The sequence below is a fragment of the Ambystoma mexicanum genome, chromosome 13 (assembly GCF_040938575.1).
Source record: "Ambystoma mexicanum isolate Mex_15411 chromosome 13, UKY_AmexF1_1, whole genome shotgun sequence".
Taxonomy (NCBI): Eukaryota; Metazoa; Chordata; class Amphibia; order Caudata; family Ambystomatidae; genus Ambystoma; species Ambystoma mexicanum.
Genome location: NC_090938.1, coordinates 719,567,732 through 719,586,972, shown reverse-complemented (window position 1 = coordinate 719,586,972; position 19,241 = coordinate 719,567,732). Strand labels below are relative to the sequence as shown.

General features: G+C 49.0%; 1 protein-coding gene across 4 annotated transcripts in view; it reads left to right on the top strand.

Moving 5' to 3' along the window:
* The first annotated feature begins 10,415 nt into the window (after window positions 1–10,415).
* The window catches only part of LOC138521796 (E3 ubiquitin-protein ligase TRIM39-like), a 135,493-nt gene continuing 126,667 nt past the window's right edge, over window positions 10,416–19,241 (top strand). For all 4 annotated transcript variants that reach the window (XM_069634896.1, XM_069634895.1, XM_069634897.1 and 1 more), the window contains exons 1-2: window positions 10,416–10,879; window positions 15,753–15,848. In XM_069634896.1, coding sequence (XP_069490997.1) covers window positions 10,466–10,879; window positions 15,753–15,848 — 510 coding nt within the window. In that variant the 5' untranslated portion in view covers window positions 10,416–10,465. The remainder of the gene's footprint in view (window positions 10,880–15,752; window positions 15,849–19,241) is intronic.

Here is a 19,241-nt window from a genome sequence, read left to right as displayed (position 1 = left end):
ACTGCAAACCGCAAGAACTTCACTACACTGCAACAACAAAACAAACCACACATAGTCTCGCACAACAGCACATGGGAGCCTACACATCCGTAAACCGTACCATGCTCAGCGAACTGTGCTAACCGAACTAAAGCTGCCAACAGAACATCACAAATCTTGCTCTACCTTTATCCCGCTCCACCCTAGTAACTGATCCTACCCTCTTAACTTTCAGACCCTCCAGAGTACCGGGGGACCACTCTGTTGGTGATAGTGTGCTTTATAAATATTGTTTAACATGACATAACACCCACTCACACATTCACACATACATTACATAACACTCCTTGCACATATGCATGCATACATACATAATGAGCTAACATGCAGCCCTTTAACACTGCTAGTTTCAGGAAAGGCCTCCCTTTCCCCTCTGCCTAACAAAATGGAGCACATGTTTCCCCCACATTGTGTGATTTTAGCAGCTTTTGCTGCTTGAAAGCACGACATCTCCCATCCAATATTTACACCCACCTCAGAATGATGGTGCTGGAAACTGGAGGGAAGAATGTCGTATTTCCACACACTTTTTATCACAAGCTCAGAATCAGGCCCCCAGACACCCGTGTACAGAACTTGAACAAAGGAACAAGACTAGAGAGATGGACAATCCTAAATAAGACCCTTGTCTCTGCGCCGTTCTTCTTGCCAATCTTACACTTTCAAATGACATCTTATTCTCCTAATTGATCTACAGCAGCAGCAATACAACTGGTCCAGCAGAAGTACATCCTGATGCTGGAAGGCAGAGTGCAGAGAAGCCTTGAACGTTGAATCTGGGACAGGGTCAATTTAGTAGCCTCCGTCTACAGTGGAACAATGAATGAGAAAAGATTGGGGATTAGAAAAGTAAGTGGCTTAATCACAGGATCATAATTGCCCAATATAGATGCAAGATTAGGAGAAGTGCATGTCATCGAAGATTTAAACAGTATCACACAAACAGTATTAACAAGTCTAATATTGATCATCACAATTGCAGGTCAAAGGATCGAGAAGGGCATCGCTTGCAGAGCAGTGGAAGATTACCTGCACGACCAGCTCAGATCAACCTGTGATGATTTCAAGCCCCAGTCATGGCCTATGGCATTAAATGAAGATTCAGGAGTGTAAGTGATGATGCGGCCCAGGAGGAAAGCATGGAAATGGTCCAAATGACACTGCAGCATTGAGACAGGGAGCTGCTCCTTCAACAGGTAAGCTTCAATGCATCGGATAATGCTGGGGATCCGGGTGAGCTGAAGATAGGACAGTGTAGTCCTTTGAGACATCTGGAAATTGGAAGTTCCTAGAGAATCCAGTTGTTATGTGGTCAGCATTCCCCAAATGAAGAGGGATTTGTGGATTGTAATCAGAAAATACATGACATTGCGGCTGAGAGAGCCCCCGCAAATCTAATGCACCAGCATGGTGAAACCATGTCCTATTCTGATTGTCGAAGATCCAATTGGCTGGGAAGAAGTTGCCAAAGGTTTAATGCTCATTGGAACTCGAATGTGTATCAAAAATAATAGTTTCATGGGCCTGAAGAAAAGACTTGGACTTGATGTGAGTTCCCGTTATTGGCTATAACTGAAAATCATGACATATTCTGGCCAGGAGAACTGAAATTTGAAGTGCATTTAAAAGATGACGTTAAATTTAATTGGTTTGCCATTGTTTCCTATCTCTTTGATAATATATTGGAAATGTTGATCAATGTTCAGAGTCTGTTATTAAGAAGGAACTATATGTATTGCAAGTAACATTTAAGATGAAAAGAATGCTATTGAACAGTCACCCTCTGTACTGTACTGGATGTGTTGTGTCACCTGTGATGAATCTGATAGTATCATCACTTCTCTCCCTGAGGAGCCTCTCCCTATGTGGCCAGGGGATGGCAGCTGCTACCTGATCCTGACCCTAGGGCGCCTATATGAGGGAGAACACCTGGGGAGAGGCGACCATCTGGAGAGAGACATGACATCTTCAGGGAAAAACATGTATCCCCCATTCCCCTTTAGAGATGTTCCCTCCATTCCTTAAGCCTTAGTGGCTTACTGCACCACTAATCCTCATCCACGTACTGAATCCAGTACTAATATTCCCTGACATGACAACCAGAGTAATACATTAATTACTAAAATGATGAAGAGGCAGGGAGCAGTAATGATTACTCCTGAGATAATCCCATACTAGCTTCCTCAACAACACAAGGAATCCTCCATCAACTACTGAGACGAGGAAGAGACAAAGAACAGTAAAGATCACTAATGCTGGGTCTAGTCTTTGGAAACTTTTTTATCAGACTGGGAAGCTTAAAACACACACAGCCGACAGCATGAAAGAGAGCTACAGTCGCAGAGCTGCGCGGTAACCGGCACAAGCACCGGCCGGAGCGTTGGGAGAGAGACGCTGCAGGAAATGCTACCAAAGCTAATCTGCCCAGCAGGATAAGATACTAGAGTGGAGAGGACGCGCTGCCTGAGAGGGAAAGGCTGCAGAAACCGAAGACTGGTACAGCAGATGCGCAGAGGATGACTAGTCGCCCGCCGAGCCCACAGTGCAAAGCAAACATAAGCCGAGAGCCGCTAAAGACACTTGGAGCAACTGGTAAGCCAAGGGAAGTGGAAAGGGGTACCGGGTTGCCTGAAAGTGTGCGCTGCTTCAAAGTAGCTACCCGTAAGCAAAGTGAAGAATGTGAAGAAGCTAAAAGACCCATAAGCTATTCTGCTAATGGTTCATTGAACTCGCACCTTAAAGGGGGAGAGAGAGAAAACTGAGCGACGGTGAACGAACTTGAGGGGCAAAAGCCAAATATGTGAAAGGGAGAACCATTCAAGAAAAGATACCCAGCAATGGGCTGCTATTGTCTCATGGGTAAAAGAGAATTGTAAAGACATGATATGAAAGTCCTGGCAGGAGAGTGCACCTGGTGAAGAGAATTGTAATTCAGTTATGGCATAGAAGTCCCGGCAGGAGAGTACACCATGAGAAGAGAAATATTATATAGAAGTCCTGGTGTAGGAAAATTCCAGGTGAAGTTAAAGTGTATAAGAAGACTGCAAAGAGGTCCTGGCAGAAGAAGAGACCAGGCCAAATCAAGTGTGTGTATTAAGCTGCAAGAGAATCTCGAGGAAGATAGATTCCCTTGAAATTGCAAAGTAAAAGAAGAGTAAAGAAGAGCCTGGCAGGGGAGTATACAAGGTGACCTGTGAGTCTGTACCTGCATCGAAATTGTAAAGTGAAAAGGAGAATCCTTAGGAAGTCGCATGCCCTAGAATCTTGAACAATTTGAAACATGATTATTTGTTTTGAACTGATTTGCTAAAAGGAACCTGGGGAAGGGAACTATTTCCCTGAGAACTGTGTGTGCGCCAAGAGGGAGAAGTCATCCTCTTGGGCTACAAGAAACATACATATTGGTAACAGGAACCTAGGGAAGGGAACCATTCCCTGGAACTGTGAACATTGTCCACTTGGAACTTTTGGTTGCAGTTATATCTTTTTCCTTGAATTGGAACATTTGTGCACCTCGAGATCCAGAGAGAATACCCTTTACACCTTAGAGTTACATTTTAGAGTGCGAGGGCCAGAATAGGATTTCGGACAAAGGACATACTTTTACTTTGGACATCTTGACAACAGACAGACCCCCTCAGTTTTTTGGTTGAAGTAGGGAAATACCTCCTAGGATATGGATAGTAAGGCATTTCCGCAACCCTTTTCATTTCCGCATCTCATTCCTGGCTCCTCACACACCCCACCAAGATATAACATCTGGATGATTCATATAATGGATAATCCTGACTGCAGTAAATGCAGTTACTTTTCTTACTTTTCCATTGTGTTGGTGGTGCAGCTGCCAGAACAGCCTTGAGAACTCTTTACATGTACACAATGAAAGGATGCTGCCCATGCTTATTGAAAGCAGTGATGATGAAAACCACATAACCAGAGCAGGAAGTACTTAACATAACAAGTATTGTATAGACATAATGTTATGTTACTGGGTATTTGTATAGCACCTATTTTACCATTGGTATGATCTCAATGCGCTGTGGAATGAACGCCCTCTGGGACCGTAGTCCACATCAGTGGAGAGAGTAGGGTAGTAAATAGTGCTTGGGGGCACTCAGTATGTGTGCAGCCAGGGCGGTTTGCGTGGTGTGTGGTTGTGTGAGAACAGTAGAATGTATGCAGCAAGGCCGATTTGACTTGGGGGTGGCTGCATTCTGCCGGTGGTGGAGCTTGTGTTTGAGATTATGTGTGCAGCTAGGCCAATTCTTTCGTGGGGATAGCTGTGTTCTAAAGACTGTTGAGGTGTTCATGGAGTGTATAAGTATGTGTGCAGCTAGGCCGAATTAATCGAGGAGTATAACTGCATTCTATTGTTTGTTGGTGCAGAGGAGAGAATTAGCATATTGGTATGTGTGTGTATCTGTGCGGACTGGAGGGAGTCCCCTGTTCCTGATGACCTTCCAGTGCCTGCCGAGATGACCCTATCCCCCTATTTTTGAGGTTCAGAGCTATAGTTCTCGTTGAGACATTCGCGGCCTAGTGTGGAGTTTGTTCTGTTTACCAAGCTTGAGCGTGTCTTTCCCTGCTTGACAGTGTCATCGGTGATGAGTTGCCCGATTCCAAACCTTTGCTGGGCTAAGTGATTGCAGATCTATGCTCATCCCGGTGTCTTGTGATGAAAACGTATTATGTGTACTTAAACAAATAACACTTTATAGTATTAAAAATCATGAAAATGCATAATCAGGATTTGTGAAGAAAGGTACGATGAGACCCGGGTTGAAGATAGTAAGTGTCACAGATGCCCTTAACACACCAACTCCCAAAGACAGGTCAACTTTTATTATAACAGACAGTGCAAAGGGGATCACTAAGGGCCTTCTCTCTCTCTCTCTCTCTCTCTCTCTCTCTCTCTCTCTCTCTCTCTCTCTCTCTCTCTCTCTCTCTCTCTCTCTCTCTCTCTCTCTCTCTCTCTCTCTCTCTCTTTCTCTCTTTCTCTCAGCTAAAGCGGACGGTTCCCTCCCTAGCCCAGGCATCCCTGAACCCCAGGATGGTCACTAGAGATTGGTGACCCCCTACAGCCTCCAATTCTGCCTGCCTGCTTGTGATGGCCTAAGAGCAAACACCCTTTCCATCTAACTCCCCATGGGAACAATCTAGGTGAAACCTAACTGAGGTCCCACAATATCATTTCTAAAGAAGAGATGCTTTCCAGACACTCAGGCCCCACTTGGTCGTATCCTTTCACGCCCTTGTATTCCTGTCCCTGATGTTCTATCCTTTCTCCCTTACCTTCTACTCGCCACCCCTTCTTTCTTCCACACTCCTTTGTTTCTCCCTCTCTCTGTCTTTCTCTCTCCCTTCTGTCCCACTAATGTTGTCTTGCTACTCCCTTTCTCCTCCTCTTTCTACCACTACTCTCCACATTACTACTACTCTCCGCTCCCCACACTACTGCAACTCTCCACTCCACTCACACATTTTCGCAAAGTAACTCTTTGTCACCTTCTCATTCACTCTCATTCACCCCATCTCTAATATTCTCACTTGCACGCTTTGCATGCACATTCACACCCAAGTGCCACTTTCTCTCATCAGCCAATGCCTCACCGTGCACAGTTCAGCAATCCTTCTCCACTCTCCTCTGCACTGTCCTTCCTCTGCGTTGTCTTTTGATCCTTCTCCTCCATTGACGTAATCCGAGAAAATCAGACCTTCCTGTTTCTTGTGTGCCTTTTTATTCTCCTCCTTCCCCTCCATTGGGTCACTCCCAGAGCTGGTTCCCTGGGCCAATTGCTGTCTTTCTTTCCCCCCACGGGTGGCATAACAGTTAAGCATTGACATATAATGTGTGTTAAGCCCCACCCCCTTTTATGAATGCAGGTCTGCCTTATTCAGGAATGGTGGCCCACTCTTAACAGAGGCAATGTCCCAGTTCGTAATGCACTGAGCATTGTGATTGCCGCTTTGCTGTGTGGACCTCTCCACAGCTCCGTTGCAGGTAAATTGAATGTCTGTGGCACGTAGAGCACTGGTATCGCCGCTTCGCTAGGATGACCGCTCTGCGGCCCTGTTGCAGGTAAATTGAATGTCTGTGGCACGTAGAGCACTGGTATCGCCGCTTCGCTAGGATGACCGCTCTGCGGCCCTGTTGCAGGTAAATTGAATGTCTGTGGATCGTAGAGCACTGGTATCGCTGCTTCGCTAGGATGACCGCTCTGCGGCCCTGTTGCAGGTAAATTGAATGTCTGTGGCATGTAGAGCACTGGTATCGCTGCTTCGCTAGGATGACCGGTCTGCGGCCCTGTTGCAGGTAAATTGAATGTCTGTGGCATGTAGAGCACTGGTATCGCCGCTTCGCTAGGATGACCGCTCTGCGGCCCCGTTGCAGGTAAATTAAATGCCTGTGGCGCACAGATGGCTGGGATCACCACTTCGGTGTCAGACAGCGCCACAGTCCTGTTTAATGTAAAATGCATGTCTGTGTCGCGTAGAGCGCTGGAATTATTACTCTGATGTGTGGAATGCTCGGCCGGTTCATCATTTCTTGCTGTTTCTCTCCAGGTTGGGTTGCTCGTTCTTTCTTCCACGACTGTCTTCTGGGAAAGGTAGTCCTATGGGATAAAAAGGAACCCACAGGGCCTCATTACGAGTTTGGCGGTGTGACCAAAAATTCTGGAGGTAATTCCTCTACCTTACTGCCCAAAAATGGCCAAATCAGTGGTATTACCACTAGCAATAATACTGCCGAAATCCCCATGGAGTCCTCACTCCAATTAATGGGGACTAACACTGCCTACCACAACTTGTAATCCGGCGGTAATTCCACCATACCAAGTGGTGGTAACAGTAATGCTGTTTGGTGTTATCTTGGGGGATTTACCACCGAGATACCACCAAACTCGTAATGAGGTTGACTGTCCAGTATTGTGCAATACAGGTATGGGGCAAGAAAATGTGGTACTAATTTCAGACATGCTGGCACATGTGGACAGGGTCTTGGACCCTCCCAACTCCCACACCCAGCCTCTAGGGCAGGACCGGCCCTGGTGAAAACCCTTGTAGGCCTCCCATCCCAGGCTGAGAGGGGTCCACATCCCTTCTTGACAGGGTCAGGTCCCCCCCTCTCCTCTGCACCTCACTACGCTTCTTGATTTTACATCAGAATACTTTAAGAGATTGGTGTGCAGCAGTGTTTACTCCTTTTCCTACTTCATGGAAGAACACTTTCCTATATTTGTAGGCACCTCAGAATCAGGCCCTCAAGGGCAGATTCTGAGCTCATGATAAAAAAAAGTGTGGAAATACAACATTCTCCCCTCCAGTTTCCAGTACCACCATTATGAAGTGGGTGGAATTATTGGAGGGGAGATGTCGTGCTTTCCAGCTGCAAAGGCAGCTAAAATCTCATTTTGTGGGAGAAACATGTGCTCCAGTGGCATTGTGAGCATTTCTTAAAAGACTGCCACTTTTCTAATTTAATAACATTTTCTTAAACTTTCATTAAACTAGAAAAGTGGTTCTGCAGTCTAAGAAATGCTATATTTATAAAGGGAAAAATGGTGCAGTACAGTATTTTAGCTCTTTTTTAATATCTTAAACCAGTGCTGCTCGGAGGAGAATCCCCTCCATTTGGCTGCACTGCATTCCTGATGGTTGGAAGGGCTGTTATCAAGCCGAAAATCAGGCACATGCAAAAGCCGAGGCTTTCATGTCCCTGCACCACATTCTTTGATTATCAGAATATGATGTTTGTAAGGAGAGTGTTCCTACTTCAAGGAAGAACACTTCCCTCGTTTGCAAGCACCTCAGAATTGGCCCGTCAGGGCCTGATTCTGAGGACTTGGTAAATTCCACATACAAATACGACATTCCCTCTCCAAATCCTTTCACCTCCATTCTGAGGTGCAGGGAGGAGTGGAGGAAAGATGTTGTGTTAGCAGCCAAGAAAAATAATGTAAAAAGTGCACAGATGAAGCTCTACAGGCTTAACGTGTGCAGAGCACCTCTGGCCCAAATGCAAAATTCAAAGACACAAGTAAGATGAGTACACAGGGGGTGTTGGAATCGAGGTTGGAGAGCAGGTCTTCATGGATGTTCAGGAGAGCAGCTTCCATGCTTCTGGCAGCTCTGAAGCCAGACTGATGGTCATGGAGACAACCAGCAGATTCAGTGTGAAGATTAAGCTGGTAGGCGGCCAGCGTTTCCAGGAGTTTGCCCAGGAAAGGAGTGATGGAGATTAGACGATAGTTAGCTGGGCAGGAAGGGTCGGCAGAGGGTTTTTCAAGAACAGGGTGCACAAGGGAGTGCTTCAGGGGGGAGGGGAAGACTCCCGTGGCGAAGGAGTGGTTGCAGAAATCAGCCACAGAAGGAGCCAGGGTGTCAATGTGGTCCTTGATGGTTTTGGAGGAACAGGGGTGAAACTGTTTTGACGAGACTGTCATAGATCGGACTTGTCTAGAAACCTCGTCTGAGGAGAACAGGGGAACGGCAGAGGAGGGAGGAGAGGTGGCCGCAGAAGGGCCAGAGGAAGAGCAGGGAGTAGAGGGAAAAGGGGGAGAGGAAGAGGGAGAGGACAGGATGTCCTAAGTTTTAGAGATGAAATGAGAAGCCAGGAGAGGTAGAGACTGCAGCAGGATTGGCCAGCTCCTTGCAGATTTTAAAGAGTTTGGCTGAGTTGTTAGATGCCACGGAGATGAAGGCTTGGATCTGGCCTCTCTTCTTGGTACGGCCAGAGAGCCGGTATTGCCTTTGGAGCAGGCGGCAGCAGTTTGTCAGAGGATGTACCAGAAGCACGCCATTTCCTCTCAGCCACCCTGCATTTGCGTTTAAGGGTGACGAGGTCTGAGTCGTACCAAGGGTTGCACTTGGCTTTGAGCTTCAAAAGGATCCTCATGACAGGGGCAAGAACATCGAGAGTATCAGATATAGCAGTGTGGAGCATGGGAAGGGCTGTGTCAGGGTGTGAGTCAGCCAAGTGAGGATGGGGGGAGAAAGTGGCGGGGAAAGTCTCAACTGACACACGCTTCATGGGTTAGATAACCGAGAAGGTAGGTGGCAGTGCTGGAGTTGGCTTGGCCTGAGGGGTAGAGAGGGTGAGATGGGAGGAAAGGAGAAAGTGATCACTCCAGGAGAGAGGAGTGGTGAGAGGGATAGAAAGGGGAAGGTCTGAAGAGATCAGAACATCCAGATTGTGCCCTGCAGAATGCGTCGGGCCAGAGGGGAGAATAGAGAGAGAGTCGCAGAGGTCAAGAAAGAGTCCAGTGGAAGAACAGGAAGCATCCAGGTGGATGTTGAAGTCTCCAAGAAGGAGGAGTTGAGTGGTTGAGACCAGGAGGGAACAGGAGAGGTCAGCCCACTCATAGAGGAAGGCGGAGATCTGACCAGGTGGCCAGTAGATTGTAGCCACAGTATGGGAATGGCTAGGAGAGAGAGAGAGCCTGCAGACGAGGCATTCGAAAGAGGAGTAGGCCTGCGTAGGAATGACAGAGGCAGGAATCCACTCAGAGAAGATCAGGGCTACACCCCCTCCAGAACGGTTGGATCTGGGTGCGGAGAGGATCTTGTAGCCATCAGGGAGGAGGGTGTCAAAGCTTGTAACAGAGCTGGTCGTGAACCATGTCTTGGTGAGACCGAGGACATCGAGGTCAAGTTCCTCCATGAGGCAGCAGATGTCAGAGGAGTGTTTGACAGCAGAGCGAGAGTTGAGAGTGGCAATATGGAGAAGGTTACCGTCCTTGAAAGACTTACAGGGAGGGGTACAGATCAAAGGTACGCCCTGTGGATGTGTAGAAGAAGCCTGAGGGGGAGCAGAAGAGAAAGGAGGAGAGGGCAAGGTAGCCAAGGAGGAGGCAGCAGGGGAGGCGAGGGAGCCGTGGAGGGGAGAGAGGGGACAGCAGGAGAAGAAAGGAAATTGGGAATCAGCAAAATCTGTGGCAGAGCCACAATTTGTAGTCACACATCATTTGAACAATACAGTGGCACAAAATAAAGAAGCTAAACATTAGGCAAATGTGTTTAAATGTGGTGTGCAGTGTTAAGTGCATCCCTCTAGACAGTGCTCTGAAGCAGCTCTAATACCAATGTGGAAAAATTTGCTTGAAAATATTGGTTGAAACTTCATTTCAAAAGCTTTCCGGAGGGGGACACCCTCGACATTTTCCCCCGTACAGGGATTGTTCTTGCCTATTTGCTGTGATGGGGGTTGGGGGCTCTTTTATACCATTTTACAGGGCTACTTTTCGTTCCCAGTCCTTGCTCGACTGTGGACACGCCCTCCCAGCTTGATAGGCATTTCCTACAGCCAGTAAAGACCTCACGCTCCTCCAGGGTGTATAAGGAAGGAGAAGAGACTGACACGCCCACTTCATGCGCTCTGCTGAGAAACGAAACTTTAATTCCTTGCTCTTCACAGCTCGGGAGGAATATGGCCGCAGCCGCCCAGCTCCAGGGCCTGAAGGAGGAGGCCACCTGCTCCATATGCCTGGAATACTTCACTGACCCGGTGTCTGCGGAGTGTGGACATGCCTTCTGCCTGTCCTGCATCACTCAGTGCTGGGAGGGACTGGAGACCAACTTCCCCTGCCCTCAGTGCAGAGAAACATCCCAGAGAAAAACCCTCCGACCCTACAGGCAGCTGGGGAACATAGTGGAAATGTTAAAACAGCTTCACCTTCCCAATGCTACCCCTCAGGAGGAGAATCTGTGCTCAGAACATGAAGAGAAACTGAAACTGTTCTGCGAGGATGATCAGAGACCCATCTGCCTTGTCTGCCGAGAATCCAGGGGTCACAAAGCTCACACAGTGCTCCCCATTCCAGAGGCTGCCCAGGAGTACAAGGTATGTGTGCTAATAGGGACATGGGCGTGTTCTCACACAGTGCTCCCCATTCCAGAAGCAGCCCAAGAGTACAAGGTATGTGTGCTATGGGGAAATTGGTGTGTTCTCACACACTGCTCCCCATTCCAGAGGCTGCCCATGAGTGGAAGGTGTGTGTGCTGTACTGTACTGTGCACCAGGGACATGGGTGAATTCGCCATACAGTGCTCCCCATTCCAGAGGCTCGCCAGAAATAAAAGGTGGGTTCTCTACATAGAGTGCCCCCTATTTCTGAGCTGCCCAGGAGTACAAGGGTGTGTGCTGTAGGTCTGGGATATGGGTGGGTTCTCAGACAGTGCTACTAATTTCTGAGGCTGCCCAGGAGTATGTAGAATGCACACTAGAGCTCTGGGCGAAAGGAGGGCGTACACAATGGTTTCCATTCCAGACACGAGTGTCCAGGATCACACAGTATGTGTGCTGTACGTAGGTCGAGGAGAATAGTGGGGCTCAGCATCCTAGAGTAAGATGGGCATCTTGTGGATATGATGGCACTCATTATAACCACAGTGAACCCCTTAAGGAGGACGTCCAGCGTGTGCAGCTGCACAGTGAAGAGAATCACACACCTGTTTGCGTGGCAAGTCTCCCTGGAGCATAGAGCCCACACATTGGGTCCACACCCTCCCTGCACCCTCATACGTATGTAAAAGGCCAGGAATCAAAGAGTCTGTCCAAAAAACCACAGTGTGCATTAGACGGGTCTGGGATTTTAGGATGCACCCTGTATATCCAATATAGGAGACTGCCTAAGGGCACACTCTGTATATTATGTGAAGGGCCTGGGGTCATAAAGTTCACACCTTGTGCCGTCTACAGTAAGATACTCAAGAGCACACAATGTGCACATTGCAAGCTTGGGACCAAAGGGTTGTCACATAATAAGGCTGACTAAATGCATGTTCCCCGATGCTTCCCAAGAGTACACATGATGTATGTTCCATGTCATGAGAGCCTAAATATCATAGTGAGTGGAGGCTGCCACAGAATACAGGGGTTTATGTGGCATGTCACTGCTGTACCGTTGTGCCTTAAGATATGCACTTGTGAATTTAACCTTGTCTGTAACTGTATCAATGTCATTCTTGTACCCTGTGCCTAAAATATGCGCCTGCTTGCCCTCGGGCCTAGCGCGCTATACAAATAAATAAAATACAAAATACATGTCTTGGGATCCTAACTCTCGGGCTAAGTGGAGGCTGCCCAAGATTACCTGGTGCATGTGTAGCATGTCTTGGGACCCTTAATCCCATACTGAGCAGAGAGTGCCACGGAATACAAGGGTGTATGTGGCATGTCTTGGGATCCCAAAGCTCATGCTGGGTGGAGGCTGCCCAAGATCACATGGGTCATGTGTGGCATGTCTTGAGACCCCAAATCCTATACTGAGGGGACGCTGCCACAGAGAACAGGGGGTTTATGTGGCATGTCTTGGTATCCTAACTTTCGGTCTAAGTGGAGGCTGCTCAGGAGTACATGGGGCAAGTGTAGCATGTCTTGGGATTCTAAAACCCATGCTGAGTGGAGGCTGCCACAGAGTACAGAGGGTGTATGTGGCATGTCTTGGGATCCCAAAGCTCATGCTGGGTGGAGGCTGCCCAAGATCACATGGGCCATGTGTGGCATGTCTTGGGATTGTAAAACCCATGCTGAGGGGACGCTGCCACAGAGTACAGAGGGTACATGTGGCTTGTCTTGGGATTGTAAATCCCATGCTGAGGGGACGCTGCCACAGAGTACAGAGGGTACATGTGGCTTGTCTTGGGATTGTAAAACCCATGCTGAGGGGACGCTGCCACAGAGTACAGAGGGTACATGTGGCATGTCTTGGGATCCTAACTCTCGGTCTAAGTGGAGGCTGCCCAAGAGTACATGGGGCATGTGTGGCATGTCTTGGAACCCTAATCTCCTACTGAGTGCAAGCTGCCACAGAGTACAGAGGGTACATGTGGCATGTCTTGGGATTGCTAAACCCATGCTGAGGGAACGCTGCCACAGAGAACAGGGGGTGTATGTGGCATGTCGTTCGATTCTAAGTCACACGCTCTGGGGAGACTACCAGTGACTTTGTGTGGCTTGTCTGAGTTGACAAGTCTAAAGCTATAGGTCCCCCCCACCCCACACTGGGTACGGTCCAACTGATCATTGACTTTAATGACCTGGATCCCAGACACGGTGTGAAGTAATGTGGAAATGGTGCATCAGGTATTATTCTGCTCCTTGGGTGTGCAGTGGTGCATAACAGGAGAGCCTTCATTACCTGCCCTCTCTGGGAGGAGGCAGTCCCTGAGGTACAGGGGCCCTGAGGTCTGTGCTGGTGTTCAGTGTACTGATAGTGCCTCGGGGGAGTGTTCATGTACAGGGACCCCCACCCCAATGTGTGTCTGAGGCTGAGTGCCCCACCTGCTCTAGCACACATGACCTGACCCATGGCAGTGAGGTGGGCAGGGCACCTGAAAGTGATGCGTGTGCACTGGTGCCCGGCAGTCTCGACTCTACCACATTTACTATAACAGGGGACAGGTGACATCTGCGAGGGAAGGTGACTTGTGCTTTAAACCAGGCAGCATCCGGGACTGACTCAAAGGACCTCATTGCGAGTTTGGCGGTATTATACCGTGACACTGGAGCTGCTATCTGGCTGCCGCTATCCCCATGATGGAATCCCACAGGACAGGCAGTAATCCTGCATGGACAGGTGCTGCCGCTTTACCTGCTAGTAGTAACTTCATGCCAAAGGGTGGCTTCCAAACCCATAAACTGGCGAAGCGGTGGCCTGACTTCTAATGACGCCCTTCTTTTAAGGAAATAACGGAAGATTGTTCCCGAATGAACCCCTTACATCTCACTTATTGTGACTGCAGACCCACTTCTTCACCGTTTCTGACTCCAGACCTCTTTCCCCACTGCTGGACTGCAGCCCCTCCCACCCCCACTTCATCCAATGGTGAGCTCTCTGCTGATGGGCAAGGGCCCTGCCCTGGGGCACAGTCCCATCACATGTGAGGCTGGCGCTGCTCTACGCCGGAGGAAGAAGAGACATGTTCATAGGACAGAGGATAAGCCTTTCTTGGGCTATAGGGGGTTTGGGAAACCTCTTACCCGTTACACTTATAGCGCCAGGCCTACTGGCTTTGCCAGTGCTTGATTCTTGTGTTGCATCTCACAATGACAGGCCATCTAAGTGTAAATCACTGTGAAATGCGCTCTTACCAAGGAGGTGGTGCTGGGAGCCTAGCGTACATTAGTGTCAGTAGCAGATGCAACGCCTGGCCTATAACTAGGGTGTGGGCGGATAATGCATGTTAACAGCCTTCCTGCCCCCCTGAAACTTGAGGAGAACCATCTCCGGTTCCGGAAGCACCTCAAAACCTTCCTCTTTGCTTCTGCTTTCTCTCTCCCTCTCCCCTGCTAATTCTTCACTGAAACTGCACTGAATCTGCAACTGGGCCACTCTCACCGACCTCAGTCCTGGGCCCAGCCACTCTCCACTTGCACTGCCTCCCTGGCAACCCCTGCACTGCGGGACTGTCTCTGTATCCCTACAGCCCCCCCTTCCCAGCACTTGTTCTGCACTTACCTTGCACTTGCCACCAGCTGGCCCTCTTTATTTATTTATTTTATTTTTATTCTTCTTACCTTGTACTGCACTTCCCCCGTCCCCTTCCCCATGCACCTCTCCCTTCCCCCTACCCCTGCACTTGCGCGATCTGAATGACACCTGGCCTAGTAGGATCGTTGTCTGTCTTCCCCTTGTTCCCCCCTCCCTGCCTCGTCGCGCCTTGAAACACTTGTGTATAGGCGCGTTACAAATGCCTTATCATATCATAACGCCCTCCCCCTGGATTGCATTGCAATAGAAGTTACTAGAGCAAACCATGGTTGATATTGAGGTTTCTGCGTAACCTTTACTCTCTGATCAGTGCACTGCATGTAACTTGGCATGTGACCTCACGTGTGCCGTGTATGTCCCAAGCCTCACTGCGGATGCCCCTGCTGAGGGTGCAAGTTCCAGGACCATAAACCTCTCACCGTAGGAGGGTCTGCTGAGGAGAACTAAGTGTGTTTGTGCCAGGGTAAGGATCTCAAATCAGGTTATATATGTGTCGGGGGTAGTGTCAACCCTCAAGACCGATATGAATAGAGTGTCTTCCAAGGTGGATGAACTATGGATTGTAAACCAGTCTATGGGAGCAGCTGGGAGTCTGAGGGAGCATACATTATAGACTGTCCATTAGCCTATGGGAGTAGCTGGGGGTCTGAGGGAGCATTCTCTATAGACTGTCCATTAGCCTATGGGAGCAGCTGGGAGTCTGAGGGAGCATTCTCTATAGACTGTCCATTAGCCTATGGGAGCAGCTGGGAGTCTGAGGGAGCATTCTCTATAGACTGTCTTGTCCATTAGCCTATGGGAGCAGCTGGGTGTCTGAGGGAGCATTCTCTATAGACTGTCCATTAGCCTATGGAAGCAGCTGGGGGTCTGAGGGAGCATTCTTTATAGAGTGTACATTAGCCTATGGGAGCAGCTGGGGGTCTGAGGGAGCATTCTTTATAGAGTGTACATTAGCCTATGGGAGCAGCTGGCAGTCTGAGGCAGCATATATTATAGACTGTCCATTAGCCTATGGGAGCAGCTGAGAGTCTGAGACAGCATACATTATAGACTGTAAGTGAGCTTATGAGAACATAAAGGGGGCGGAGGAGGCTTTCTTTATAGACTATATACACGTGTAGGGAACCAGCGAGGCTGTCCTGGGAGCCTTCAGTCTTGTTCTATGTAGATTATTCATTTGCAGGAAATCTTTTGACTAACAAACTGGTTTTATTCTTTTAGGATAAACTTTACAGCCACATGGAACATCTGAAAAAAGAGGTGAAGGACCTGCAGGAGTGGGTAGAGGAAGAAAGCAGGAAAGCATCGGAGCTCGAGGTGAGAGCAGTGGCTGCATATATGTGTAGAGAGGCTCAGGGCAGAGAGGCACAAGGGTCCCTTTGAGAGTCCATGGAGCAGTGCTGGGTGAGTGAGCTACGAGACCACCTTCTGAGAGTGCAAAGAGTAGAGCTGGAGGGGATAGATACGAGACATCCCGTAAGAGTACAGAGAGCAGAGCTGGAGAGGAGACATACAAGACATCCCTGAAAGGGAGAGATACAAGACATCCCCTAAGAGTACAAGTAGCAAAGCTGGGGGGGAGAGAGACGAGACCTCCCCTGAGAGTACAGAGAGCAGAGCTGGAGGGGAGTGATAAGAGACATCCCCTGAGAGTACAGAGAGCAGAGCTGGAGGGGAGAGATACGAGACATCCCCGAAAGGGAGAGATACGAGACATCCCCTAAGAGTACAGGTAGCAGAGCTGGGGAGGAGAGATACAAGACACCCCCTAACAGTAGAAGTAGCAGACCCTGATGGGGGAACTATGAGACATCCCTTGAGAGTGCAGGGAGCAGAGCTGGAGGGGAGAGATATAAGACATCCCCTAACAGTTCAAGTAGCAGAGCTGGATGGGGATCTATGTGACATCCCTTGAGAGTGTAGAGAGCAGAGCTGGATGGGAGAGATACGACACATCCCCTAAGAGTACAAATAGCAGAGTTGGAGGGGAGCGATATGAGACATCCCTTGAGAGTGCATGGAGCAGAGCTGGAGGGGAGAGATACGAGACATTCCCTAAGAGTACAAGTGGCAGAGCTGGATGGGAGACGTACGAGACATCTCCTGAGTGTACAGAGAGCAGAGCTGGATGGGAGAGATACAACACATCCCCTAAGAGTACAAATATCAGAGCTGGAGGGGGGCGATATGAGACATCCCCAAAGAGTATAAGTAGCAGAGCTGGATGGGGAACTATGAGACATCCCTTGAGATTGTAGAGAGTAGAGCTGGAGGGGAGAGATACGAGACATCCCCTAAGAGTACAAGTAGCAGAGCTGGATGGGAGACGTACGAGACATCTCCTGAGTGTACAGAGAGCAGAGCTGGATGGGGAACTATGAGACATCCCTTGAGATTGTAGAGAGTAGAGCTGGAGGGGAGAGATACAAGACATCCCCTGAGTGTACAGAGAGCAGATCTGGAGGGGAGAGATACGAGACATCCCCTGAGTGTGCAGAGAGCAGAGCTGGAGGGGAGAGATACGAGACATCCCCTGAGAGTACAGAGAGCAGAGCTGGAGAGATATGAGACATCCCCTAAGAGTACAAGCAGCAGATCTGGATGGTAGAACTATGAGACATCCCTTGAGAGTACAAGTAGCAGAGCTGGAGGGGAGCGATACGAGACATCCCCTAAGGGTCCATGGAGCAGAGCTGGAGATGGGAGGGAATAGACATCGTCTAAGAGTGCCAGGAGGATGAGCTGGAAGTCCGACATGAGGGTCCTATGAAAATAACAAAAAGCAGGAACGGATGCAGGGGAGTCAGCGACAAAAGGGAATAATAATAAGGAGACCTCCTGTGGATACCGTTCCATAGTAAGTGCATTAGGGGGTGTATAAAATCCCTCTAATGGTGTGCAGCGAGTGGTAGAGCTGAGTCAGTGGCAATGAGTGAAGCTCTTGGACTATGTACAAGAAGCTCTTGTGCATGTCTGTTCACCATCTTTGCAGCCCGGCTTTGCTGTGGAAGACGATAGCCCGGGTGTTTGCTTTGGAGCTTCTGAGCGCCACATGTCTCTCTCAGACCTTCTCCCCGGTCTCCTGCTCATGCACATCTCTTTAGAATGTGTGTGTGCATTTTAGCCAATGTGAAGTTGGGTGGGGATGGCCAAGTCCCTACTTGCTGCCCGTATCGAGCTGGCAAGTGGATCGGTGCTTTGTGATCGACTGGAGAGTATGTGAGAGTAGGAGACTCATTATGTGTCAAGCTAGACTGCATTTTTGCCATGGAGGATCGCTGTATTGTAATGGCAGAGGTGTTGTGCGGTGTATCATTGTCATTGAAAATGTATGATAGCAGATGAATGCGGGTGTGAGGCCTTCCATCCCGCCTCCGAGGCTCCTTTCCCCACAACACAGGCCCAAAGACCTGCTCCACGGCACGCAAACCACACCATTTGAACAAAGTTAGACTATTGCAACATTCTACTTCTAGGCACTTGCGCAAATAACATCAACAGACTTCAAACCGCGCAAAACAACGCCCTCAGAGCTGCCCTCAGTATCCCAAAGAGAGATCACATCTCCCAGGCGAGGAAAGATGCCCACTGGCTCCCCATCAAAGAACGTATAACATTCAAGGCCCTCACAATCATTCGCAGGTGCCTTTCTCAGACTGCCCCAGCCTACCTAGCAGAAAGAATACACCAGACTCCAGCCCACAGACCAAAACGAGACCAATACTCTCACCTACTCTCAGTCCCAGCTTTTAACAGAGCCAAAGCTGGCGGCACTAGCTTCGAAGTTCTAGCCCCAAAGGCCTGCAACACCCTCCTTAAGAAACGTAGAATCTCTCACAGTGTTCAGAAAAATGCTAAAGACTTTTCAACTAGAACGCCGAACATATTGTCTCAAACGCTGTTCCTCTGTAACCTCGGAACACCCTTTAACAATGTTCTGTGTTCTCTGTTTATTGTACTATTGCTTTCTAATGTTTTGCCCTAAAACCTGCTAACTGAACATTCTGTAACAGCGCCACGATGCCTCCAGGCCGCTGGGCGCTTTCTAATCCAAATAAATAAATAAATACATTTAAGAGACCAAGGAAGCTAATGTGAGTGCTGCCAGGCCCCTGAACCACCTATAGCCATCATGTTATATTTCACGGGTTGTGCTTTAAAAAGCACAAAGAGCGCTGCGTGTGCATTTGTCCCTCTCCCCTGCCCGCTTCCTCAACCCATTTCCATCCCGCCTCCCAGCCCTCCCACACAATCTGATTGGTCCCCTTCCCCTTAATAGACAATCTGACCAGGGCAGCCCTGCCCAGCAGCCCCAGAGGCTAAGGGCCCCAAGGCAAAGGGTGGCTCCTACAGCGGTGGCTCCAGACTGTGTCTGCAGGTGTCAGCAGGGGAACAGGCAGCCTAACAGTCTACTAACACCAACTCCTCATTCACTTTTAACAAAGCAGATGACACTGCCCCCACCTACGTTTGCCTCAAGGAAAGGGAAAGCAGTAACAAGCACCTAGTATACCCTAGTTACCATTTAAAAGCTGTAAAACACAGAGAAACATACATCCTTCTCCCGAACCCCCACTCACTCAGGGACCACCCCCACCTCCGCTAAAACCTTCCTGAGATCACCACGAGCAGCCCCAACAGTATCCACAAGAGCTAGACGAAGACCACACTGCCGTAAACCAGCATCAACTGACAAGGTAGGCACAATTT